The sequence below is a fragment of the Rhinolophus sinicus genome, linkage group LG11 (genome assembly GCF_036562045.2).
Source record: "Rhinolophus sinicus isolate RSC01 linkage group LG11, ASM3656204v1, whole genome shotgun sequence".
Taxonomy (NCBI): domain Eukaryota; kingdom Metazoa; phylum Chordata; class Mammalia; order Chiroptera; family Rhinolophidae; genus Rhinolophus; species Rhinolophus sinicus.
In genome coordinates, this window is record NC_133760.1 from 67,734,358 (window position 1) to 67,757,074 (window position 22,717).

Sequence of the window (22,717 nt, forward strand, 5' to 3'; positions counted from 1 at the left end):
ATAGACCGCTCGCTTACATAAAGAATCCTTTCAGAGTTATTGGTTGGCAGGACTCCTCAGACTTTTTTTTCCCAGGGCTTGTGCACTGAATACAAATCAAGCAGCCTCACTGGGCTGTCATACAAACTGGCCCCAGTCACCAAGAAAGTGATACAGACTGAGGGCCCCTCTGGCCCAGCGGCCGTGTGCAGGCGTCACGGTGGGAGACTACCAGACCCCCAGCTGGGAGCCCCACAAGAGAGGAGCTTCAGCACCTCATCAGTGTAGCCATTTCAGTTTGGTGTCGTCCAGAGAAACGGTTTAAAGTAGAACAACAGGTTCCCGGAATCATGCTGTTTAGCATTCTGGAGAAGGGGCTTCATGGCCAGGGGTGGTGTTCCGGGGTAAGACAGAATGAGGTTCAAAGCCGTCATGTTACCCTTGTGTAAAAACAAACAAAGTTACCTATCTGTTCGGGCCAAATCCAGAACCGTGCGCGAGACACACGGTCAGTGAAAGAGAGAGCACATGAATATGAACAGGCCAACCAACAAACGGGGGAATTCTAACTCTCTCTGAATCTGACGGAGGAGCTGAGGGGCCTCACTCCATTATTTCATGTGTCCCCACCTCAAACTCCTCTAGACATGTGGTTCCCAATGGAAGCATCTGCAGGTAGTCACGTCTGAAAACAAGCACCAAGAGCAGGCGGGAGGCTGTGCAGATCTCACTCCTGAAGAGGCTGGTAACACAATGAAAAAGCAATGCAGCACCCATGACCCAGGGTGTCAGCCAACCCATAGTTGGTCATCCAATGGCTCACGGGGAAGCCAGTGGTGGGAGCTCTGGGTCCGCGGTGCTGCACGCCGCTCCACGTCTAAGGGGAAAGAGCCTGTCTGTTTGCTCAAGGACGGGGTGGGTTGAAGATGGCCACAAGAGCAACTAAGAGACAACATTCAAGCCTCCATTTCCATTAGGGTTCCTCCAAGTCTCCCTGTGAAACTCCCTGGATGAGACAAATCAATCCCCATCGTTAGGCCAGTGCTGGATGATGGACTGGGGCCGTCCCAATTGGAACTAGGACCCTCTTAGCCAGAGCTGAAGGTGGCTGCATACAATTGAAAGCGATTAACAAGTTATGCAAGGCAGCTGGGTGGCCACAGATGCTGAGCCACAAAGAAACTGAACAGATAAGAAAGCTGGCAGAGAGAAGGCAGTGCCCACATGGCAACACTCTCCAAATGGAGGGGATCAGAACGGCTTGGAGGCCACAGAAGAGATGCAAGGAGAACCTGCAGGAAAGGACACACCAGGTATCAAGACAAATTGAACAGATTAAAAACATGGATAAAGTTCCAAGCTGAACATACATCTTACATTCAGTCAGAAATCCCCTAGGGTAAGTATAAAAAGTACGTTCCCATCTTGTTCACACTTTCTACACTAAGTTTTTCTCTGAAGCAGAGAGTTAGTCCGTAAGGGGTCCCAGAATATTCCCAGAGAGCCTAAGCCATGTGACTATTTAAAAAAAAATAAAAATCTGTGACACAGCCCTGGTTGAGGAAAATGGAGTCCTAACCTGAAGACACACCTTCCCTCGAGGCAAAAAGGCAAGAAAGACAAAGACTGCGCTGGACAACGACCCAGGGGGCGTGGACTCCCAGTTGGACACGCCGCACAGCTGTTTGTTTTGGCTCCCCTGAATGTTTTAAGTTAAGAATTTGTTGATGGAATTGTTTGTTCTTTAATCATGCAAAACTTGGGGACGGACAGCTACGAGGTGAGGACCCTGGCCAGAAGCGCTGGGCTCCTCTCGTTGCCCAGCCGGGCGCCCCCCGACTGGGCTACAGCTCAGGCACTCAGTGCGATATTTATAGCTGCCCAGCTCTCCATAAAGCGAGGTAATGGGGCGCCCTTTACTGCTGCTAGTGGTGATTGTCCTAACATTCTTTAATTAGCAAAAAGCGTTGGCACAGCCACTTTCACAGCATTTGATCTTACTGTCCTGGTGTTCCCTATTTCTGGCTCAACAGCCCCCACTCCTTGGGAGAAAATGCGCTTTAGCAGATTTGAAAATGACAGGCATGTGCATTCATGAGTACAGGTAAGTTTATCTGTGCACCTACACTCATTCTTCTGCTCACTCCTCACGTATGCACACTGCCAAGAGCCTGTGAACCTTTATGACACCTCCATAAAACCTTCACTCCTAAATCTGTCAGCAAGGGGCTCGGAAGTCTAAAACCTGAGGCCTGGAGAAACCTCAGGGTCACTGGGCACCTCCTTAATTCTCAATGTTAAAAAAGAGAAGCTGGCAATTTTTAACCTATCGTCAGAGATTTATAGAGTAGGGCTAGGGCTATCGATACACCGACAGGGAGGACCCAGCTCTTCGTCACACGGGCCAAAGGATAATCCCCTCTCCTCTGACGTAATTAATCCACTGCTAGGATCCAGGTATTGGATCCAAGATGGGAGGGGCCTCTGCTTTCAGGGGGGTGTGCAACACATAAACACAGGTGATGATAAAGAAAAGAAGAAAATCACACTGGGTGATGGGACTGCGACCAATGGGGCTGCTTTGAACAGAGTCGTCATGGAAAGTCTCTCGGAAGGGACCTGCTCAAGAAAGAGCCAACTACCTGAAGATGTGGGGGAAGAACATTCCAGGTAGAGGAGAGAACACAGGCCCTAACGGGGAGAACCGGCTTGAGAGAACTCTAAGAGAAGAGAGACGAGCAGTACAGCTGAAGGGAACGAGGAGGAAGATGGTAAAACATGGGGCTGAGGGTACAGGAAAGGCATGACGGCTTAGGGCCTGGGGTCCTTCATAAGCAATTCTGTTGTTTGAATTATGAAGGAAAGACACTGTAGCATGTTAAACAAATCAATAACATCATCTGATGGAATGTCACAAAGATCACTTTAGTGGCTGTGGAGAATAGATTGTAGAAGGCAAGTGGAAAAATCTGTCTTGAATAGGTTAATTTCTCAGTTTTGAATACATGTTCTGTGGTTCTATGTTAACATAAGGGGAAGCTGGGTTAAAAGGTACACAGGAACTATTTTTTACCTGTAAGTCTAACATTATCTCAAAACTAACTGTTAGAAACAAACAACAGGGGCCGGCCCAGTGGCTCAGGCAGTTAGAGCTCCATGCTCCTAACTCCAAAGGCTGCCGGTTCGATTCCCACATGGGCCAGTGGGCTCTCAACCACAAGGTTGCCAGTTCAATCCCTCGAGTCCCGCAGGGGATGCCCCTGCAACTAAGATTGAACATGGCACCTTGAGCTGAGCTGCCTCCCGGATGGCTCAGTTGTTGGTTGGAGCATGGGCTCTCAACTACAAGGTTGCCGGTTCGACTACCGCAAGGGATGGTGGGCTGTGCCCCCTGCAACTAGAAAACGGCAACTGGACCTAGAGCTGAGCTGCCTCCACAACTAAGACTGAAAGAACAACAACTTGAAGCTGAACAGAACCCTCCACAACTAAGATTGAAAGGACAACAACTTGACTTGGAGAAAAGTCCTGGAAGTGCACACTGTTCCCCAATAAAGTCCTGTTCCCCTTCCCCAATAAAATATTAAAAACAAAACAAAAAACAAAAAACAAAAATCACCTTATATCTTGAATGAAGAATTGAAAGGTCTAAATTAGGTGAAATACCAAGAGCAGGTAAGTCCAGGAAAAAACACACAGTAGTGAAAAAAACAGACTCTCTCAACAATCGACTTTGGATAAAATATTTCCTTTCTATACTAGTTTTCATACTAGAAAACATCACCACTATGGTATGATGCCCACTGGTGTGTGTGTGTGCAGGAACACACACGCACACACGCATATACGCTCTTTCTCTCTCTCTCTTATGTAACACTGCTTCATAGGACTCAGTGGGGGAAAGAAATACGTGGGCTTCCACCAACCAAAACATGAATTAATTTAGACACACACTGTGTATCTGTGTGTATAACTGCAGGCATGGACCCTAATTAAGGAATGGATTTCTGTTGGAGACACTTGAAAAGCCATTCTTCCTCCTCACTTCACTCCCACATCTGTATCTGCTGGGCTCTGATCTTGAGGTCTTTCCCAATCTCCAATGACCACAAAGCTCAACGTTTCTGTGACTTAGTTCCAGTTGAGCCAAATTTTGTAGCGATCCCAAAAGGTACTTCTAGTATCACTGGGTGTATGTTTGGACGTTCCGAGATCTTTGGGGATAAACTCTAGAGGCCATGTGAAGAAAGAGTGAGAAAATTATCAAGAAAAGGAATCAAGAGAACCAAAAAGAAAATACCGGGGGCAGATTTCTTGAGTTTGTCTGGTCAGCCTCAGTCTGCCCCCTTCTCTTCGCTCATTGGATGTTTCCTAATTGCTGCTGACAGAGGGACACCCTCCCTTCCCCATGGGAAGACCCAGTGGCCTGACAGCTCACACTAGGATCCTCTATCGCTCAGTAAGCGAAGGTATGTGAATATGCCCTTATTTGGAAAAAAGGTCTTGGCCCATGTAATTAGTTACGGATCTTGGGATGACTCCATCCTGGAATACCAAGGTGGGCCCTCAACCTAATGACAAGTATCCTTATATGTCACAAAGAGGAAGGGGACAGAAGAGGGTAAGTCAACATGACCACGGAGACTGAGACTCAGGTGATGTGGCCATAAGTCAAGGAATGCTGACAGCCACCAGAAACGGGAGGAGGCAAGGAACAGACTCTCCGTCAGGGCCCTTGCGGGGAGTGTGGCTTCGCCAGGTTTTGCATTTTCAGACTCCAGAACTGTGAGGGAATACACTTCTGATGTTTTAAGCCACTAAATATGTGATAATTTGTTAGAAAAGCCTCAAGAAACTAATACAGTCACGTACTAGTGCTGTGATCCTGAGAAAGCTTCTTAAGTTCATCTGCGAAATGCAGAGTCGAATTGTAGCCACCTCACAGGGTTGCTGTGAGGATGAAATGTGTGTAAGGACACTTTGCCAAGTAGCGATCAACTCCCCCAGGAAATGCTGCTTTGACACCACTGTTGTTACTGCGATATACAACGACAATTAAGGGAAGGATAAACCACAAGCGTCGAACGGGCCAGCGCACCTGCAGAGAGGGGCATCCAAGGTTCCTGGCTGGACATAGGTCTGTTTGACTATCCAGGTGACTGTGGCTAGAATGGGCACCAAACTCACTGTTCCAACAGAGGTGGTAGTGGGGGCGCTGGGACAGTTCTCCTTTCACTCAGGCCTGGCAGCCCACGAAGAAACTAAGCCCCCAGAAAACTGGCCTCAGAGAAGAGGGAGAGGCCCTTCCATTCTACAGCTCTTTGCCATTCTTATGAAGCATTTTGTGTTTTCTTTGATTGAGGTTTTAAAAATTGCTCTGGATGGGACCTGCAGGGAGAGTGCTTTTCTGTCCGTTTCCTTCTGCCTTCCTTAAAAAGCAGAATTCTTAGGGTAAAAGAACAGTGGATTCTGAGGGCACTCAGAAGTGTGGATAATTCTAGAACAGCTGTGTTGTCTTGAATCCTCAGGCTCACGGGAGAAAACCCATTCCCTTTATGACTGTGGGGAGTAATGGCGCAACCACAGATCACAGGCAAGAACAATAACCGTATTTTTTGGCAATGGTGACGATCCATTACACAGAAAACAGAAACTTTGTGATCAGTTGACCCTGGAGGGGTATTTGCACCCGTGGGTGAAAGTGAGAAATGCAATCACACACGTTCACTGACTTGGGTAGGAAGAGGTGACTATTTCCACATAGACCATTTCTCCTACTGTTTTATCATTACTAATTCACCAATCAATTGACGTCTTTTCTTCCCTTTGTGTAGGGCAATTCCCATACTATTTTCGGCTCTCTTCCTGTTTCCCAAATCCCCTTTTCTCCTTTGTTCTTCTTCTGTTCTCAGCTCAAATGGCAGCATACAGAGTATAGAAATGCAAAAGGTGCTGGAGTAGGGTTTGGCAGCCAGGCAGGATTGCAAACGGAAACCAGAGTGACCTTCCTGCCCCTGGCGGGCCTACCCTAAGCGGCCCAAAAGACCACTCCAGACAAGAGTGCCCTGCCCAAGGCTGCTCACTCCTCCCAGACCGACCCTATGAGACATTATGGACATCTAGTGGCTGCTCAGGATAACGTCTCAGAACTGCATGTCAGGATGGGGGTGGTCGAGCTCTGGGCTTTCCCAGGAGCCCAGCTATCGAGGCTGGGCCAGGCAGTTTGGGGTCCTCTTAGAGTCAGTGTCCTGGATGACCATTTGTCCCACTTCTTAGTATGGGTCCAAAGCCACGCGTAACGGCAGACTGCACTCAGCTGTATCCCAGTCCAGCGAAGTATAATGACAGCACCTGCGTACAAGACTACAGACAAACGGTATCTGGACATGTCTTCAAGCCCCAGGTTTAAATGCCAGTCAGCCACACACTGTCATCCTGACTGAGGGACTGAGCTCAGAAGGGACAGACTCTGATGTTAATTAGTCATGTGGCTTTAGGTAAGTCACTGCCTGTGTGATTGTCATTAATGATGTTTGTGAAATAGGACGTTGAATCCAGATGCTCTCCCAGGCCCCTTTTAGCGCTAACGTTCTGTGATCTATGAGCCTTTTTCGTAGCTGGGAAAACACTGATCTGCTCTGGCACTGTGGATCACTAGAGTAAACTGAAGGAAGCATTCTCTTCTCAACTTTCTGGCTCATTTCCAAGACTTGGCTACAATCCCAAAGGATCAACCTTCTTCACAGTGCTACATATCTGAGAAGGGGTGGGAACCATGGGCTATGAGAGCTGGAAGGAACATTCCAGTCCTTTTCCTTAATTTTATAAATGAAGAAACCAAGGTTTAGAGCTGTGGTAAGATCTGTCACGTGTCTAATAAGTGGCAGGAAGGGGACTAGGTATCCCAGTCTTCAGAGAGGTACCGAGCTGCTCACACAGGCTGTGCCCAATCACCAGCTGCCTGTCTCCATCGCAGCAGTCTCTCTGTGTGATATCGCAAGTGAAAACATTCTCAAGCCAGAGATTCTTCCTTCTCTCCATCTCCAAGCTTAAGCCTTCCTCTCCTTTTTATTCCTTGGTGGCACCACTCTAAACCAAGGGCTGTGTGGGGCCGCAGACGATGGCTAGGTGGGACTCAGGCTGCAGTGAACTTGCAGTTCAGAAGGGCTGTGCTGCGATGGCCCACAGCCTCCACAGTGAGTTTGTAGCTTCCGGGGTGTTGTTCTCTCAGCCCAGCTGCCCAGCAGAGAACAAGCAGCCCCATGGGCCGCACAGAGCTTGGGCATATTTGCCTTCATCAATCAATCACGAATCTTTACAGGAGACAATCTCATTATTAAGTATTGGTTTGACCCAAGGTAGTTACCCTTCTACTTACCTACCCAGCACAGGGGCAGAAGCTTTCATTTGTTGGGCCTGGAGCTGAACAGATGGGGCCTCAGTTTGCCTATCCTGGCAGAGGAGGGAGGGGCAGCCATACTCCAGTGTGCCATCCTGGCCAGGGTATCCTTTGGCACTCTACCAGCTGGATGCCCGCTGTGGCAAGAAGAGGAACCTCTCACCAGCAAGTTTCCGATTCTCCACAGATCCCTGTCAGGCTAGGCTTACATTTCCTGGGTCTATAAAGTGGCAGTGCCCTGCTTGAAGCTGATGCTGTGCAAATGGGGCTTTAGTCAAAAAAGCAAAAAGCCACTAAAGAGCCCAGATAGAAGTGATCCTATTAGATTTCAACTTACCTCCATTTCTTTCTCATTTGTTCTCTTGATCAGTCATTGTTAATGAAACAAGTTAAATAAAGGATCTATTTTCCCTTCCCTCCTCTTCCACCCTTGATTCTATTTCTCTCATACACCCTTTCTCCCCACCTTGCCTCTGCCATTTACTCTACGTATGTAGAGTAGGCACATTGGACATTTTTGTTAGTGATGAAAACACAGGCTCAGGGTTTGAAGACTGAATTGAAATGCTGGCTCTGTTGCTTTTTGCATGTGTGACCTTGAGCATATTATTTGCCTGCCTGAGCTCAGTGCTTCCATCTGTAAATGGAGACAACTGTGGTAATTACTTCACTGGGTAAGCGGAGATTAAACAAGCCCTTCCTTCCTTTCTTCCTTCCTCCCTCCCTCCCTGGTATAGTGGAGAGCATGAAAGGTCCCAGTAAATGACTGTTAAAGTGGATGAATGAAACCTGAGTTCTCATCAACTGGGAGAAAATTCTGGGGAATCACTTCCAGGCCCAAGTCCGTAGACACCTGAGCTCTGCCAGGGTTCAAATCCTGGCTCTACACTTACTATGTGACCCTGGGCAACATATTAACTATTAACATTGTTATTTGACAGCAAATGCCTAATAAAAAGGTCTCGGTAAACAATGGGGAATCCAGCTTGCCTACACTGGAACTGTCTCCAGGACTTCAAGAATTCCCTGGCATATTTAAGGAGGCCCAGGTTCCTGGCAGCAGACAATACTGAGACACGGGTGTGGAGAGCTGAGAAATCCAGAACCTCCTGGTTCTTAATCAATAGCCCACTTGCAGGTGATGTGGGTTTAACAAGCAAGCTTGCCCGGGGTGGGGAGAGGGATCTGGAGACAGCCCATGAGAAACAGCAATCCTGAACTGATGCCAAATTCTACCAGACCGGCTTCCCACGGCTTAGCCACAGATGGCCCCACCCCCACGAGGCAGAGAAAGGGGCTGCCTTTTTTGGGGATGGGAAAAGGCTGACCTGGTCCTGTTCTACACTGGCCTGTCGAATACCCCAGGGTCTCCTCTCACCAGAAATAGGATCAGATTGCTGCGCAGTTCTTCTCCAGGAGTCCCAGCGAGAAACAGGAGCTGGTGAAGCTCCAGGGTAGAAAGCTTAAGACCCCCCACCTTCCCATCCTCTGGGGCAGGGAGGCGAATGGGGCGTCATAAGGCTGCGAAGAGTGAGAAGCAGCGGCGCTGCCGCTCTAGGAACGAACGGGTTGTGCCCGGGGTTCTGGGAGTTCACCTCCATGCTTCCTGCCGGTACTTGTGCGGTCCCGGCTCCTCCTCGCACTTGGTCTTTCCTTCCACTGTTTGCCTCCCCCGCAACCCTCATTAAGAAAACTATCATTTAAAGCTCCAGTTAAAGCCGACGAGAGGTGGGGAAATGTGCGAGGGAGGGGGCCGGCCGGCCGGAGACAGGCCTCAGTGCAGCAGCGCCGGGCTGTCAGTGCAGCCCCGGCTCCCGGTCCTCTGGTCCCCAGCCACCCCCGCGTCCCCACCGTGCAGCTCCAAACTCCGCGTACGCGGCCGGGCCGTGCGGCCAGGCGCCCCGTCAGCAGTCGGCGGGGGTGAGGATGACGCGGTCCGGGCGGGAGGCCGGCCAACTGCAGCAGCCTCGCCGCGGGCCTCGGCGCCTCCGGGTACCCGGCCCCTGAGCCCACCTCACCCGGTGGCAAAGGGTGCCCCGCACCCGGGTGCGGGGCGGGGGCGGCGCAGTCTCTCCCGCAGCAGCCCCGCGCCCGCTCCAGCCTATCAGCGGCCACCCGCCGGCTCCTCCGACCGACTGGACCAAAATAGCTGCGAACGCCTGCGACTTGCGCGGCCTCTCACTTGACGCTCACTCGGGCTCGCCCGCCCGCCCGCTCGCCGGCCCGCACTCCTCATCTAAGAGGGGGCGGGAGGAAGCGGCCCGGGGGGGGGGGGTAGAGGAAGGAAGGAAGGAAGGAAGGGAGGGAGGGAGGGAGGAAGGAAGGGTTCGGGAGGGAGGGAGCACGGAGGGGGAAGTGGGACGGAGGCGAGGAGCGGGGCTGCGAGGCGGCGGCGCTGGAAGGCGCCGGCGTTAACCCCTCGAGGGCAGCGGCGGAGGGGGAGCGGTGTTCGCACATAAGAGCACTGCATCACGCTAATCTTCTCCCCAGAACAGTATGCGTCAGCAGTACATTCACGTTCTGACTGAAGGACAAAAGGATGAGAGAGCAGTCTGCGTGGCTGCTGCCTGCAACACCGCGAGCCCGGCGCGAGGAGGAGACGGTGGGCGCCGAGCGCAGGGGCCCCACTGCTGCCGCCGCCGCCACTAGTAAGCGGGGACCATGTTCCCGGGCTCCGGAGCGTTTCCCGCAGCCGCGACCCCCGCTGCTCGCGCAGCCGCTGCCAGCGCTCGGGCCGCCGCAGCAGTCCGCGGGCAGCGCAGCCACTGAGGGCGCCGGGAGCCGAAGCCCCGAACTCGCTCGCTTTGCACGAAGCCACAGCCGGCGGCGCGCCGGGGGCCCGGCTGCGGCGGGCCACGGTTACGCGCTGCCGGGGGCTGCGGCCGTAGCCGCCGGACCCGCGCCCGCCCCCGGACTCCCCGAAGGGGCCTGCCGTGCGGGCGCGCCCCGGCCGCCGCGCGCTTCTTCCGCCGGCAGACCCGGTCCCGGCGCTGCCTCCACGCCGCTGCCCCTCCGGGGGCTGGACGGATTACCGCTCCTCGCGCTAGCGGACGGCGGACTGGGGAAGGCAGCCCAGATCGCGTGTCTTTAACCCTTAAGGAAAGAAGCGAGAAGAGAAGGGGGTGTGTGTCTGGGGAGGGCGCAGGAGCCGCGACACCGCCTCTTAACTCTCGCAGACCCGCGAGCTAACGACTGCATCAGCCGCCACCGCCACCGCCGCCGCCGCCGCCGGAGCGGCCGCCACAAGGAGAGCGGACAGCGCGCAGCGGCCGGCGAGCGTGCGGCCTGGGAGGCTTCGGGCGCCCCCTCACTCTCCGCCGGGCGCAGCCCCGGGAGCGGGCTGGGGGCGCCGGAGGCATACTCCGGCGATGAAGCGACTGCCCCCTTGGCTGGTGCGAGCCGGTGCCATGGTCCAAGGACAAAGCTGGGAAGCGCTGGTGGCGCCGCTCCTCGGGCGGAGGGGGGGGCATGCACCTGCATAGCCCGCCGGGCCTTGGCTCTCCCCGGAGCCTCAACTCCGCTGCTCCGCCGTAGCCTGCTCCGGATTTACTAGAAGCCATTTTGTCTCCCCCTCCCCTCCCTTCCCCTCCCCTCTACCCTTCCCGCCCCCTCTACTTCCCCCTTTTGTTAATTACAACTAAGAAGTAAGAATGGGAGCGAGGTGGCCAGCTCCCGGGGAGACCGCTTAAGGACACCACGCCAATTCCTCCCTTCCTTCCTTCCGAGGTAGGTGACAGCGAATAATTGGGTGGGGATGGCTGCAGTGGGGGACAGAAAGTCTCAGCTTTCCCAGGGCTTGTCTTGAAGGGGGTGGCTGGTGGCCGAGGGGCCACTCTTGAGTTTGGCATGATTTTTCCGGCCGATCTGCTCCGTCTCTCTAATCGCCCCCTCCCCACCTCCTTCTCCAGATGGAAAGAGGCGCTCCTAGCTCACTTAAGCCGGGGTAGGGCTGGTTCTCCTTTCCGAGCCAAAATCCCAGGCGATGGTGAATTATGAACGTGCCACACCATGAAGCTCTTGTGGCAGGTAACTGTGCACCACACCTGGAATGCCGTCCTGCTCCCCGTCGTCTACCTCACGGCGCAAGTGTGGATTCTGTGTGCAGCCATCGCTGCTGCCGCCTCGGCTGGGCCCCAGAACTGCCCGTCTGTCTGCTCCTGTAGTAACCAGTTCAGCAAGGTGGTGTGCACACGTCGGGGCCTCTCCGAGGTCCCGCAGGGTATTCCCTCCAACACCCGGTACCTCAACCTCATGGAAAACAATATCCAGATGATCCAGGCTGACACCTTCCGACACCTCCACCACCTGGAGGTCTTGCAGCTGGGCAGGAACTCTATCCGGCAGATCGAGGTAGGGGCCTTTAACGGCCTGGCCAGCCTCAACACCCTGGAGCTGTTTGACAACTGGCTGACAGTCATCCCGAGTGGGGCCTTTGAGTACCTGTCCAAGCTGCGGGAGCTCTGGCTGCGAAACAACCCCATAGAAAGCATCCCCTCTTATGCCTTCAACCGGGTGCCCTCCCTCATGCGCCTGGACCTGGGGGAGCTCAAGAAGCTGGAGTATATCTCTGAGGGGGCTTTTGAGGGACTGTTCAACCTCAAGTACCTGAACCTGGGCATGTGCAACATTAAAGACATGCCCAATCTCACTCCCCTGGTGGGGCTCGAGGAGCTGGAGATGTCGGGGAACCACTTCCCTGAGATCAGGCCTGGCTCCTTCCATGGCCTGAGCTCCCTCAAGAAGCTGTGGGTCATGAACTCACAGGTCAGCTTGATTGAGCGGAATGCTTTTGATGGGCTGGCCTCACTTGTGGAACTCAACTTGGCCCACAATAACCTCTCTTCTTTGCCCCATGACCTCTTCACCCCACTGAGGTACCTGGTGGAGTTGCATCTACACCACAATCCTTGGAACTGTGATTGTGACATTCTGTGGCTAGCCTGGTGGCTTCGGGAGTATATACCCACCAATTCTACCTGCTGTGGCCGCTGTCATGCTCCCCTGCACATGCGAGGCCGCTACCTGGTGGAGGTGGACCAGGCCTCCTTCCAGTGCTCTGCGCCCTTCATCATGGATGCACCTCGGGACCTCAATATCTCTGAGGGTCGGATGGCGGAACTTAAGTGTCGGACTCCCCCTATGTCCTCCGTGAAGTGGTTGCTGCCCAATGGGACAGTGCTTAGCCACGCCTCCCGCCACCCACGGATTTCTGTCCTCAATGATGGCACCTTGAACTTCTCCCATGTGCTGCTCTCAGACACTGGGGTGTACACATGCATGGTGACCAATGTGGCCGGCAACTCCAACGCCTCGGCCTACCTCAACGTGAGCACGGCCGAGCTCAACACTTCCAACTACAGCTTCTTTACCACGGTCACGGTGGAGACCACCGAGGTCTCGCCTGAGGACACCACACGCAAATATAAGCCTGTCCCTACCACGTCCACTGGTTACCAGCCGGCATATACCACCTCCACCACGGTGCTCATCCAGACCACCCGTGTGCCCAAACAGGTGGCAGTACCCGCGACAGACACCAACGACAAGATGCAGACCAGCCTGGATGAAGTCATGAAGACCACCAAGATCATCATTGGCTGCTTTGTGGCTGTGACTCTGCTGGCGGCCGCCATGTTGATTGTCTTCTATAAACTCCGCAAGCGGCACCAACAGAGGAGTACAGTCACCGCCGCCCGGACAGTTGAGATTATCCAGGTGGATGAAGACATCCCAACGGCGGCATCCGCGGCAGCAACTGCAGCTCCGTCCGGTGTATCAGGTGAGGGGGCAGTCGTGCTGCCCACAATTCATGACCATATTAACTACAACACCTACAAACCAGCACATGGGGCCCACTGGACAGAAAACAGCCTGGGGAACTCTCTGCACCCCACAGTCACCACTATCTCTGAACCTTATATAATTCAGACCCATACCAAGGACAAGGTACAGGAAACTCAAATATGACTCCCCACCCCCCCCAAAAAAACTTATAAAATGCAATAGGATGCACAAAAAACAAAAAAAGACAGCAACTTTTGTACAGAGTGGGGAGAGACTTTTTCTTGTATATGCTTATATATTAAATCTATGGGCTGGTAAAAGAAACAGATTATATTAAAATTTAAAAACAAAAAAATCAAAACAAAACTATTTTCTAACTTGTAAGTTCTATTTAAAGGGGGAGTGGGGTTCTTGGGAATGTTGTGGGGTAGAAGCCACAAGTCAGCTTGCTATGCTGCCGGAAGGGATTTCTGGTATAAGATTGAAACTCTAAAATAAAACAAACTAAGACACCAACAAACACCCCCTGAAGAGGTAGGGTGTGGGCTGCTGAGGGGTGGGTGGGTGGTGGGGGTTTGACTGAATCTGACATTTTTTTAGAAGATGCTTCCTAGAATACAGGAATATCCATTTCTATAGACACCTTTCTTAAGCTGAGAGCTGTCTTTGCAGATTTATCTTATTTAAAAAAAAAAAAAAAAGCACCAAGAATTTGTACTGTGCTAACATGTTGAGAGGCAATAATTTTTTTTCTTCTTCAAAGGCGAGGGGCAAGCTAGATCTGTAAATGCATTTTAAACTGGGAAACCACCAAAATTCAAATGAATCCTTAAAGGGGCTGAGTCTTTATGTCTGTTCATGTGCACAAGTCTCCTTTCCTTGGTTTGTGCACTGGCACACGTGTGCCCTGCCTGACAGCGCGCTTCAGGAAGGAGCAGAGAAGGAAGGGAGCTGGCGTAGCTCTCAGTCAAATGCTTTCACACTGCACCAGATTCCTGCAGTTGGGCTTAACCCACTGTGCAAGGCATGTGTCTATTCAGGGTTTCCCATGAGGAGGAGGAGGCCCCTGAAGTGGGTGCGGCAAGAGAGGGGGTGGGCAGGGAGAGCAGGGCAGAGAGAATGTATTCACAGGAGGTCATACGTTAGCATTGTGCCATGTCCACCTGTTGTTCCTGGTACCTGACAAATGATTGTAGACAATGATGACATTTTATGATTTTTTAAAAAATGGCTTTGTTTGTTTTAAGGTGGAGAGGGAGGAGGCTGGGCGTGGGGAGCTTGGGGGAGTGGAAGCTTTTCTCGTGCTTGCGATTTGGTGACTGTTCTAAATGCTGATTCATTAGGGATTATTACAGCGGATGTCAACTGGTTGTGGTGATGGGTGGGGCGGCACGAGTAGAGAAGGCAAAGGAGAGAGAGCAAGGGCACAGGCTCATCTAAAGCAAACGAAGCCTTTCCCCACCAGGATGGGTCATAAAAAAGATGTGAAATCCACAGATAAAACAGAACTGATACACAGGCACAGAGTTAGTTCTCTGTGGAGTCCTGTTGGATGTAGCACAACGGGGGAAGGCTTCCCTCTCCCAGGCCTCCCTCAGGAGGAGGAGGTGGAAGGAAGATAAAGGGTGGGTGTGGGTGGGGAAGGCAGAGATCTCTGTTCTGGTCCATTTCATGTAACTTCTTTCATTTATTATTTTAGCTTTAAAAGGAAATAAAGGGTTCAGATTTGAAAGGGGGTGGGATGGGTGGGGGGAATGCCAACAAAAGAACACTGATTGTAATGTGAGAAAAGTGTATTTTTGTATTTTAATAAATATTGTTCAATTTTTAATTCAATGTTCCCAAAGGGTTAACTTGAGTAAGACCCTGAACCTATAAATTCTTCTGAGCACTGACAAAGTCATTTCTATTAAAAAAAAAAAAAAAAAAAGGAAAGGGAGGGGAGAGGTATACATGGGAGGAGAAAACAATGTTAAATTTATTTAAAGTATGGGAAAATGCTAAAGCTGTCAACAACTTTTCCTTAGCTTAAATAAAAGCACCCCAATTCTAGTGCACCTTCCATGAGCTAAGTGTGTTAGTCCCTGGCTTTGTTGGGGTTAGAACCAAATTCCTTATGCCCTGGAAAAGCAGGGGAAATGGGTCAGCTTCAGCTCCTGGGACCTGGCCAGAAGTTAAATGCCATCTCAGCAGAAGCTGCTGCTCAGGCAGCACCAGCTCTACCCGAGGACCCTGGGGGCCTGGATTTCAGAGGTCTGCAATAATGTTGTTTGGCTTAAACAGGCGGTGTTGCTTCTGTTCTCTGAGTGCGAAACAGTCAAACGTGTCTTGTGGTGGTGGGTGTCTGTCTCCTGATGCTTACCGAGTAATGACGTCCAGGAAGGCTGCATGAACTGGGATCCTGCGTCTCTTCAGCGCTAGTATTTATACTAATGCAGGGAATCGGGACTGAGTGGGTGTGATCTCTCTGGCACTGAACAGGGAGGCAGGCGGCACTTTGCAGCAGTTGGCTGAGAAAAGGCTAAGAAAGGGCCAATTCTTAATCCTCCTGGGTGAATCTCTATCGGCTCTGGGTACCAGTGCTTGCGGCAGCATGCATGCATGGGCACACACCTAGAAACTGCCACTCCTGTTTCTAGGCTCCAAAGAGGCATTCCCTCGGCCTGTCCTTTACCACCCTACCCCCAATACAGAGCGAAAACTGCGGCAGAGTCATGGGTGGGACTTGGCTAAGACCAGTTTTTGAAAAAGCAAGAAATTACCCCCTTCCCTAGTGCCACAGACACGACTCAGGCTGCTTGGAACAGCTTCAGAGGCAACTGTGGAAGTTGCTGCTTCAGAAGCAGAAGATGTGGGGCCGATTTCCTAACATCCCTCCTTTCTGACAGCTCTCTGGGTAGTCAGGGATATGCAGTAGCTCTGGAATAACACAGGCTCTGTGGCTGAACAAAGGTGTGAGGGGAGAGGTAGAGAAATGGGCCTAAAACATTTGTGGGGAAGAGACCTGAGAACAAATGCATTTGTCATGGAGTTGAGCAAACTCAGGTCTTGGAATCTTAGGGAAGAGTGCTTTCCAGAAGGAACTACAAAGGATTTGGGGGAGACTGAGAATATGGTTCCTGAATAGAGGTGTCCTTAGAGCTGCAAAGGTAGTCCCTTTTCTCACTGGGCACCGTTTCAGCTTTCAGAGCAGCCACCTCCTTTGCCGTATGTTTGGGTCTATGTCCTTTGTAGCAGCGACTTGGGCACCGAAAGAGCAGCCTTTAATGCTGTGTTGGTGACTCATCCTAGAGCCTGGCCGGGCTGAAGGTTTTGCTACCTGAGAACGAACATGGGTTGGTGGCTCTTTAGGGGGGTAGTTATAGCAACATGTTAGAGGGAAAGACTGCTGCTGATTATATGGAGTTAGAGAATTTTCATGACAGAGTTTTTTGAAGGCCAGGAAAAATCTAGTTTAATCCCTTCACATTTTACAGTCAAGGAAACCAGGCCCCAGAGAAACTGAAAGATACATCGAAGGCCACAGTGCTTGTTAGTGGAAGAGGGGGGCTGAAACCCAGACCTCGACTCCCAAGCCCAACGTGCTCTCACTCCGGCACTTCCTGGCTGTCAAGAACATACTCCTTTCCTGAGCAATATACAGTGACAATTGTACCTCCCCACAGACACCTGTGTTCGCTTTTCCTTCCTCTTAGAGCTGCTCCATCTCCTTTAGAACTGGCTCTGCTGCTCTCCAAAGCTTGGCCACCATTCCGACCACAGGGGCCCCTAGGGCCACGTGTGCTAAGGAGCTAGATTCTAAGAACTGCACAAAACGGCTTCCTGATTCCCTGATTCTTAGGTTAAATGGCAGATAGAAACTGCGGGATCCCACAGCAGGTGACGACTGCTGGGGAAAGGGTGAACAGATAAGGCAGGGTGTGCAGTGGGAAAGGGGGCTTGGCCTTCTCCCAGCCTTGGAAGCTTTGCAGAGTAGAAGATTGATGGAGCTGTTAAAGCACCGATCAGATCAAGTTCTCCAGAGCAGAGTGGTTTCTGCTTATTTGGCTCAACAGTGAGACTCTTGGAGGGCTCCTTAACTCCTCTCCTCCCTGTATCCACCCCAGCCCCAGCTCTTTCTGTGACATGCTGTGTTGCCACTGCCATCACCTGCTCCAGGGCCTTTTCTTCAGTGTGACACTGCAGCCTCTGCTCAGGAGGTAGATCAGACAGGCTAGCTTCCAAGGCCCGGAGACATTAGCTTCATCATGGCTGTTTAACATGTATTGAGGCCAGCAACTTGCTGGGTGCTAAGTGGAACAACACAGCAGAGTCACATAAGACAATCCCTGCGGTGGGTGGGGAAGAGGTCCAGAGTCCACGGCCACAGTGGTGGCGCTCTGGCTTCCTTCAGTGGAGATGGGAAGAGACTGGGGAGGAAGAGGGCCGAGGGGACGTCACTCAGCCCGGGCCAGCTACTACCTCAGGGAGCCAGAGCCACAAGTAATGCTCCAACAGTGTACTGCTACACAGAGCAGGGGCTTAAAGCTGGAGGTGCGGTGGGGAGAGGGGGAGAGAGAGACGTTTATATCTAAATACTCATCCTATTTTACCTCCTCTGCTTGCACGCGGCACTCCAAGCCATTGGCTAATGCAGGCACTGTTCATGCCATTTCTACCTCTTGCCTCAGCTAAACTGCAAGGCAGCTTTTGGCTCCAAGCTCCTCTCTTGGTCTCCGTCCATTGAGAAAGGACCCTTCCCCTAAGGGGGAAGCATGGTTTGGGCAGTGGATTAAGGTTGTTTTAGTCTTTGCTTTAAATGAAGTAAATTGCTTCTTGGAGCCAGGGATAAAGGCTTCAGGAACAGATGAGTGAAACATACATATCTGCAAAGCAACATAGCATAGAGCTTGGAAGTACAGATGCTGCAGTCAGCCTTCCTGGGTTGAATCCCAACGCCATCACTTATTAGATGTGGGACTTTGAACAAATACTCAGTTTCTTCATCTGTAAAATGGACACAATATTAGTATCTCCCTCACTACTTTTTAGCCTTTTGTGAGAATTGCAGTTATGTCTGTGTAAGTCACACTTAGAACAGCGCCTGACATCATATTAATGCTATATAGTTGGCATTTATGTCATGATATACGTAAGGGGAGAGGCCAACTGCCCTGCCCCCATCACCATGTCTATTCTTGAACCTCATCCGTGCCCAGAGAGGAAGGATGACTACCCAGAAGCCAGGGACAGGAGGACAGTACCATCTATAAGCCCAGGCACTGTGGGAAAGACAGCTTGTACTTTTCTTCCCAGGAAGACCCTGCCCCGTGCTCTGTTCCCTAATCGAGCTCTGTAGTTGGCCCAAGGCGGTGTTGGTCTATGATATTCTCTTCCCTTGTGGTGAATAAGAAAGGATGGATGTGGTGGTGCAGAAGCTGAGGGCTGGGACAGGATGCACCTACCTGGGAGCCTACGCTTGCTAGGGTCTTCTCTACCTATCCCTGGATCTCTGTCGGGGCGCCTTGCCAAGGGCAAGGTGGGGAGGGTGGAAGCCCCCGGGGGCAGAAGGCAGCAGAGAGAGGAGGCCTGTGGGGGCTTTAAAGCAGCATTGGCGGGCTCAGAGAAAAGAAAGGCAGGGAGAAAGCACCACAGTTGGAGCTCTATGGCAGATGCACAGGCTAAGGGTCTGCAATGCAGTGAAGGAGGAGAGCCGCGGAGATTCCTCTGCCCTGGCGACCCAGAGGCTGGCTGGACCCTGCATGGGGGGAGACTGTGAGTGTGAAATTCATGGCACAGAACAGAAGAAAAGCAAGGGGATCAACTCTCCAAAAGAAGCCTGACAGAGAGTGCATTTTGAGTTCCTAGCGAGAGGCTAGAATTAGATTTTGGGATGATCACAGGTTTATCCTCTGGAAGATGCCAGCTTTGCTGTCAGCACTTGGGCCAAATCGCCTCCCCACAACAGTCCCATTCCCTGTGCTGGACGCTGTCCACTCCTTGGGGGGAGCAACCTGGCCTCCAGAGCCAGCATCCAACCCCGATGAGCTCATGACGGCTCCCTCATTTCTGTTAAGGCGTAGTCGTGGGGGAAGAGGAGAGGGTGCAACTCACTGTTTACCCACCAAAAGGGTATTATCCCAGAGACGGAGTGTGACACAAACTGTGTTTTCCCATAAAAACAATGACGACTGTGAGTTCAGTGCATGGGGATTCTGGCAGTGAGTCAGAGCGCTCAGGCCTGGGCCGTGGGGACATCCCTGGCAGCAGCTCTCTCGTCAGAGGAAGTCGGCCTTTGAGAGGAGGGCGCTGTGGGCTCTAGCGTCTCCCATCAAGGAGACTTCTGAAGCCACAGTAGGAAGCACTGCGAGGAGAGGCTACTCCCGGGCCACGTGCGGGGCTCGGGGGTCACGTGGCCGTCAGCCTTTCAGGCTCATTCACTGCGTACCCAGGAGCAACCCGAGCGCAGTGGCGGAGGTTTAAATTCATTATTAAGTACCACAGGAACAGTCCTTGCTCCACCTAGTTCCCTAATACCCACCCGGCTCCCTATCCCCCCACTAATCAGAAGCACACTGCCCTTAATTCTCAGATCAGCCCCCTTCCCATCCCCATCTGAGAACAAAGGTCTGCCATGATAGGACCTGATACCCCACCAGAGCCTTCCACGCTATGGACGACTGACGGCTCTCTCTTCCTTCTAACAGTTCTCATGCTGTTCCCGCTTCCAAGGCAAGTCCTGACTCTGGAGTCTCTAACAGTTCCTTTAAGGTCCCAACCCTGCTTTCCCAGAGTGACTTATTCACCTGCTCAGTGAGCCAGCAAGGATGACGGAGAAGGGCTTTCACACTAAGTGTTCCCTGAGCAGAGTTCGTTTCCTGGCCTCGGGCTACTTCTTCTTAGTCTTCAAGGCCCCGGCCTTTTCCCTTTACCTACCCACTCAGCCAGGTTCATTAAGACCATTCAGGCAGCTTCTCCCACTCAGGTTCTACCCTGCAGGTGAACTGAGAGAGTTACCGGAGGCTTTGTGCAGAGGCAGTTCCCTGGATGGTGCAGCTGGGTTTGGAGGAACGCTCAGTGCAGCCCGCACAATAGGCCCAGCAATGGAGCTGAGGCCTCAGATAGTACGTAACAGGCTGTTTCTGCGGCCACCGCTGCAGTGGTTACGAGTTACAATCTATTACCATTGTAAGAAGACTTAATTTCTGGACTTAAAGGAAGTCGGATGATACTTGATCCGATTAGTGTCTGCCTGGGTGAACTGACAGAGGCTTCCTTCTGACACGACAGAATATTCCTCCAACTCATCTCTTTAAGGGGGTGAGTTGGGAAAGTCTGGGATGAGAAAGGAGGGAGGGCCAAGGAAGAGACGGCTGCAGCAACCAGGGAAAGGAAAGACAATTTTTAAATTAGAAATGGGAAGAGGGGACTTGGAGGGATATGGCAAGGCTGAGTATCCCAAGCATGTTTGCACTTCATTTTGTTTTCCTCGTGAGGGAAGTCATTGCAGTTACTGGGTGTGTTGTATAACGTGTGTGAGAAGAAAGGTCCCGAGGCCACAGAGAAATTTGAACACAAAAATAAGTAACTGGCCTATTCCGTGATCTTGTTTCAGCCGGTGTGCCTGCAGGGCAGCTTTCCCTTCTTTCAATCCCTCTTCCACATTCCTGTTTTTAAGTCCTCATCTGCTCTGACCAGTGGTATCATCTCAGCTGAGGGCACGTTCACATCTGCGGTGTGTCCTCAAGGCGGGTTGACCTTGGGATGGCAATGGATACTGAGGACAGAATGACGGTTTATGGCTTCTGACTTCAGGGGTGTGGAGACAGTGAACGGAATTTCCAAGTTAGTTCAGTTGAACCCCCTCATTTATAAGGAAAACGAAGCCCAGGGAGATGTGACTTGGCCAGTGTCACGTGATTTCTGGGCTCTGGGTTCTCACCCCAGCACTTTGACTGAACACCAGCAGGCCCCATCATGACTAACAACTGGGGTGGGGGGGGGGGGCATTCACAGAAACTACAAAGGATTAGTGCCCCCTGGAGTTTGCAGTGTGGTGTAGTCCCTTACAGTTTGCTTCCAAGGAGAGGGACAGAAGGGGAAGGCCTTTCACGCCAGTACTTTGCGCTGAAAGCTCTGACGGTGCCCACTCATGACTTCATTCAAACAGCCAGAGCTGAGGAATCGGGCAACTTTTTCTTACTCGTCAACCACAAGTGTTCCAGAGGATGTGAGTCCTGACGGCAATCCAAACAGCTAATAAATTAAAAGGAGCCTGTGTTGCTTACACCGCCTTCCCCTTCCCTACAAGAGTGAGGAGGTGTAAGGTCTGCACAGGCTTGCAGAAGGTAAATCATGTTAGAGGTCCATTCAAGGTCAAGAGGACCACTGGAGAAGCAGAGAAGACGGAAGCCCTGCTTCCACCTCCCTTGCCTTCCTGCTACTGGGAAAGCTCAGACGGCCCAAGCTGACTCAGGGGCCTGCTCTGAAACGGGGGTCTAAGAAGCTAGGAAACGTCGCAACAAATCCTCTCTTGGGAAACAAAGTGGCCCTGGCTATAATTTTGTCACATACATTTAATTAGACTCTGTCTCCTTCATGATGGTTTCAAGCAAAGTCCCAATAGAAACATTCTAAAAAAAAAGCCGTTTTCAGCCAAGGATCTCTTTTAACCAAGTTAATTTAGCAGAAATTTGCCATCTTGGATTGGGTGGAGTTATCTCTTTTCAACTTCAAAGCTGGGAAGAGAAGGGAGGGAGGGAATGCAGAGAAATAAAGAGGAGGGCGGGGGAAGAGGGGTTCAAGCAAATGAGTTTCCATCTATTAAGAAGCAGTAATTTCTGCTAGCGCCCCTCGAGACCGGTCCCCTCCAATAATGGCCCGACTCTAATGATTCCCTCTCCTAAGCAACAGCCTGTGTTCTGCTGTGTTGAGACGTGCTGTGCCAGAGAAATTCCCTGTCTCTCGGAGGTGCTGCTGTCACTACGCAGGAGAGGTTAGCCAGCCAGGGGGATGTGCTTTTGGTGGGGCGGCAGAAAGCTAACCAAAGAGGCCTGGTCCTCTGACCTAGGACATGAAAGGCTGAGAGACAGGCGAGAAGTTAGTGACAAGATGAAAGGGAAGACACTCTGGATACCAGAGCGTGAAAGCTTAGGGGCCTCCTGAGCAGTGACTGAACTCAGGGCAAGGCAAACGCTGGCTGCCGGGGAGGCAGGGGGAGGTCTTTGGGGGTGGGTGTGGGTTAAGCTCAGGCAGAGTGGGCAAAAAGTGACGAGAACTTGCAATATGAAACATGAAGGGAGGGGAGGGGAATCAATTCCAGGTCCCGAAATAGTAATCATTTCCAGGGCAGAAGTACAGGGGTGTGGGCTAGCACTGAAACTGGGGTGGGAACTATTCCTGAGGCTGTGGTTGTCAGTTGAGGGGTGAGGTCTTCTCATTCTCCCTCTCTCTTCTGCACAGTGGAATCACTGGGGAAAGGGAATATCATGGCACCAGTTTTTGCTGAGGCTGCTGCCAGTAGGCCTTGGGTAGGGGGTGGGGAGTCCCCTTGTTTTGCCCCTGGTGGCTACCCTG

The 22,717-nt window shown here is 51.9% G+C and overlaps 2 protein-coding genes across 2 annotated transcripts in view; one reads left to right on the top strand and one right to left on the bottom strand.

Moving 5' to 3' along the window:
* SND1 (staphylococcal nuclease and tudor domain containing 1) overlaps nt 1–22,717 on the bottom strand; it is a 413,670-nt gene that overhangs the window by 47,625 nt on the left and 343,328 nt on the right. The gene's annotated exons all lie outside the window — the stretch shown is intronic.
* LRRC4 (leucine rich repeat containing 4) lies at nt 10,605–13,531 on the top strand. The gene is made up of 2 exons (XM_019757136.2): nt 10,605–11,104; nt 11,287–13,531. The coding sequence occupies exon 2, from the start codon at nt 11,387–11,389 to the stop codon at nt 13,343–13,345; it is 1,959 nt and encodes a 652-aa protein (XP_019612695.1). The 5' UTR covers nt 10,605–11,104; nt 11,287–11,386; the 3' UTR covers nt 13,346–13,531.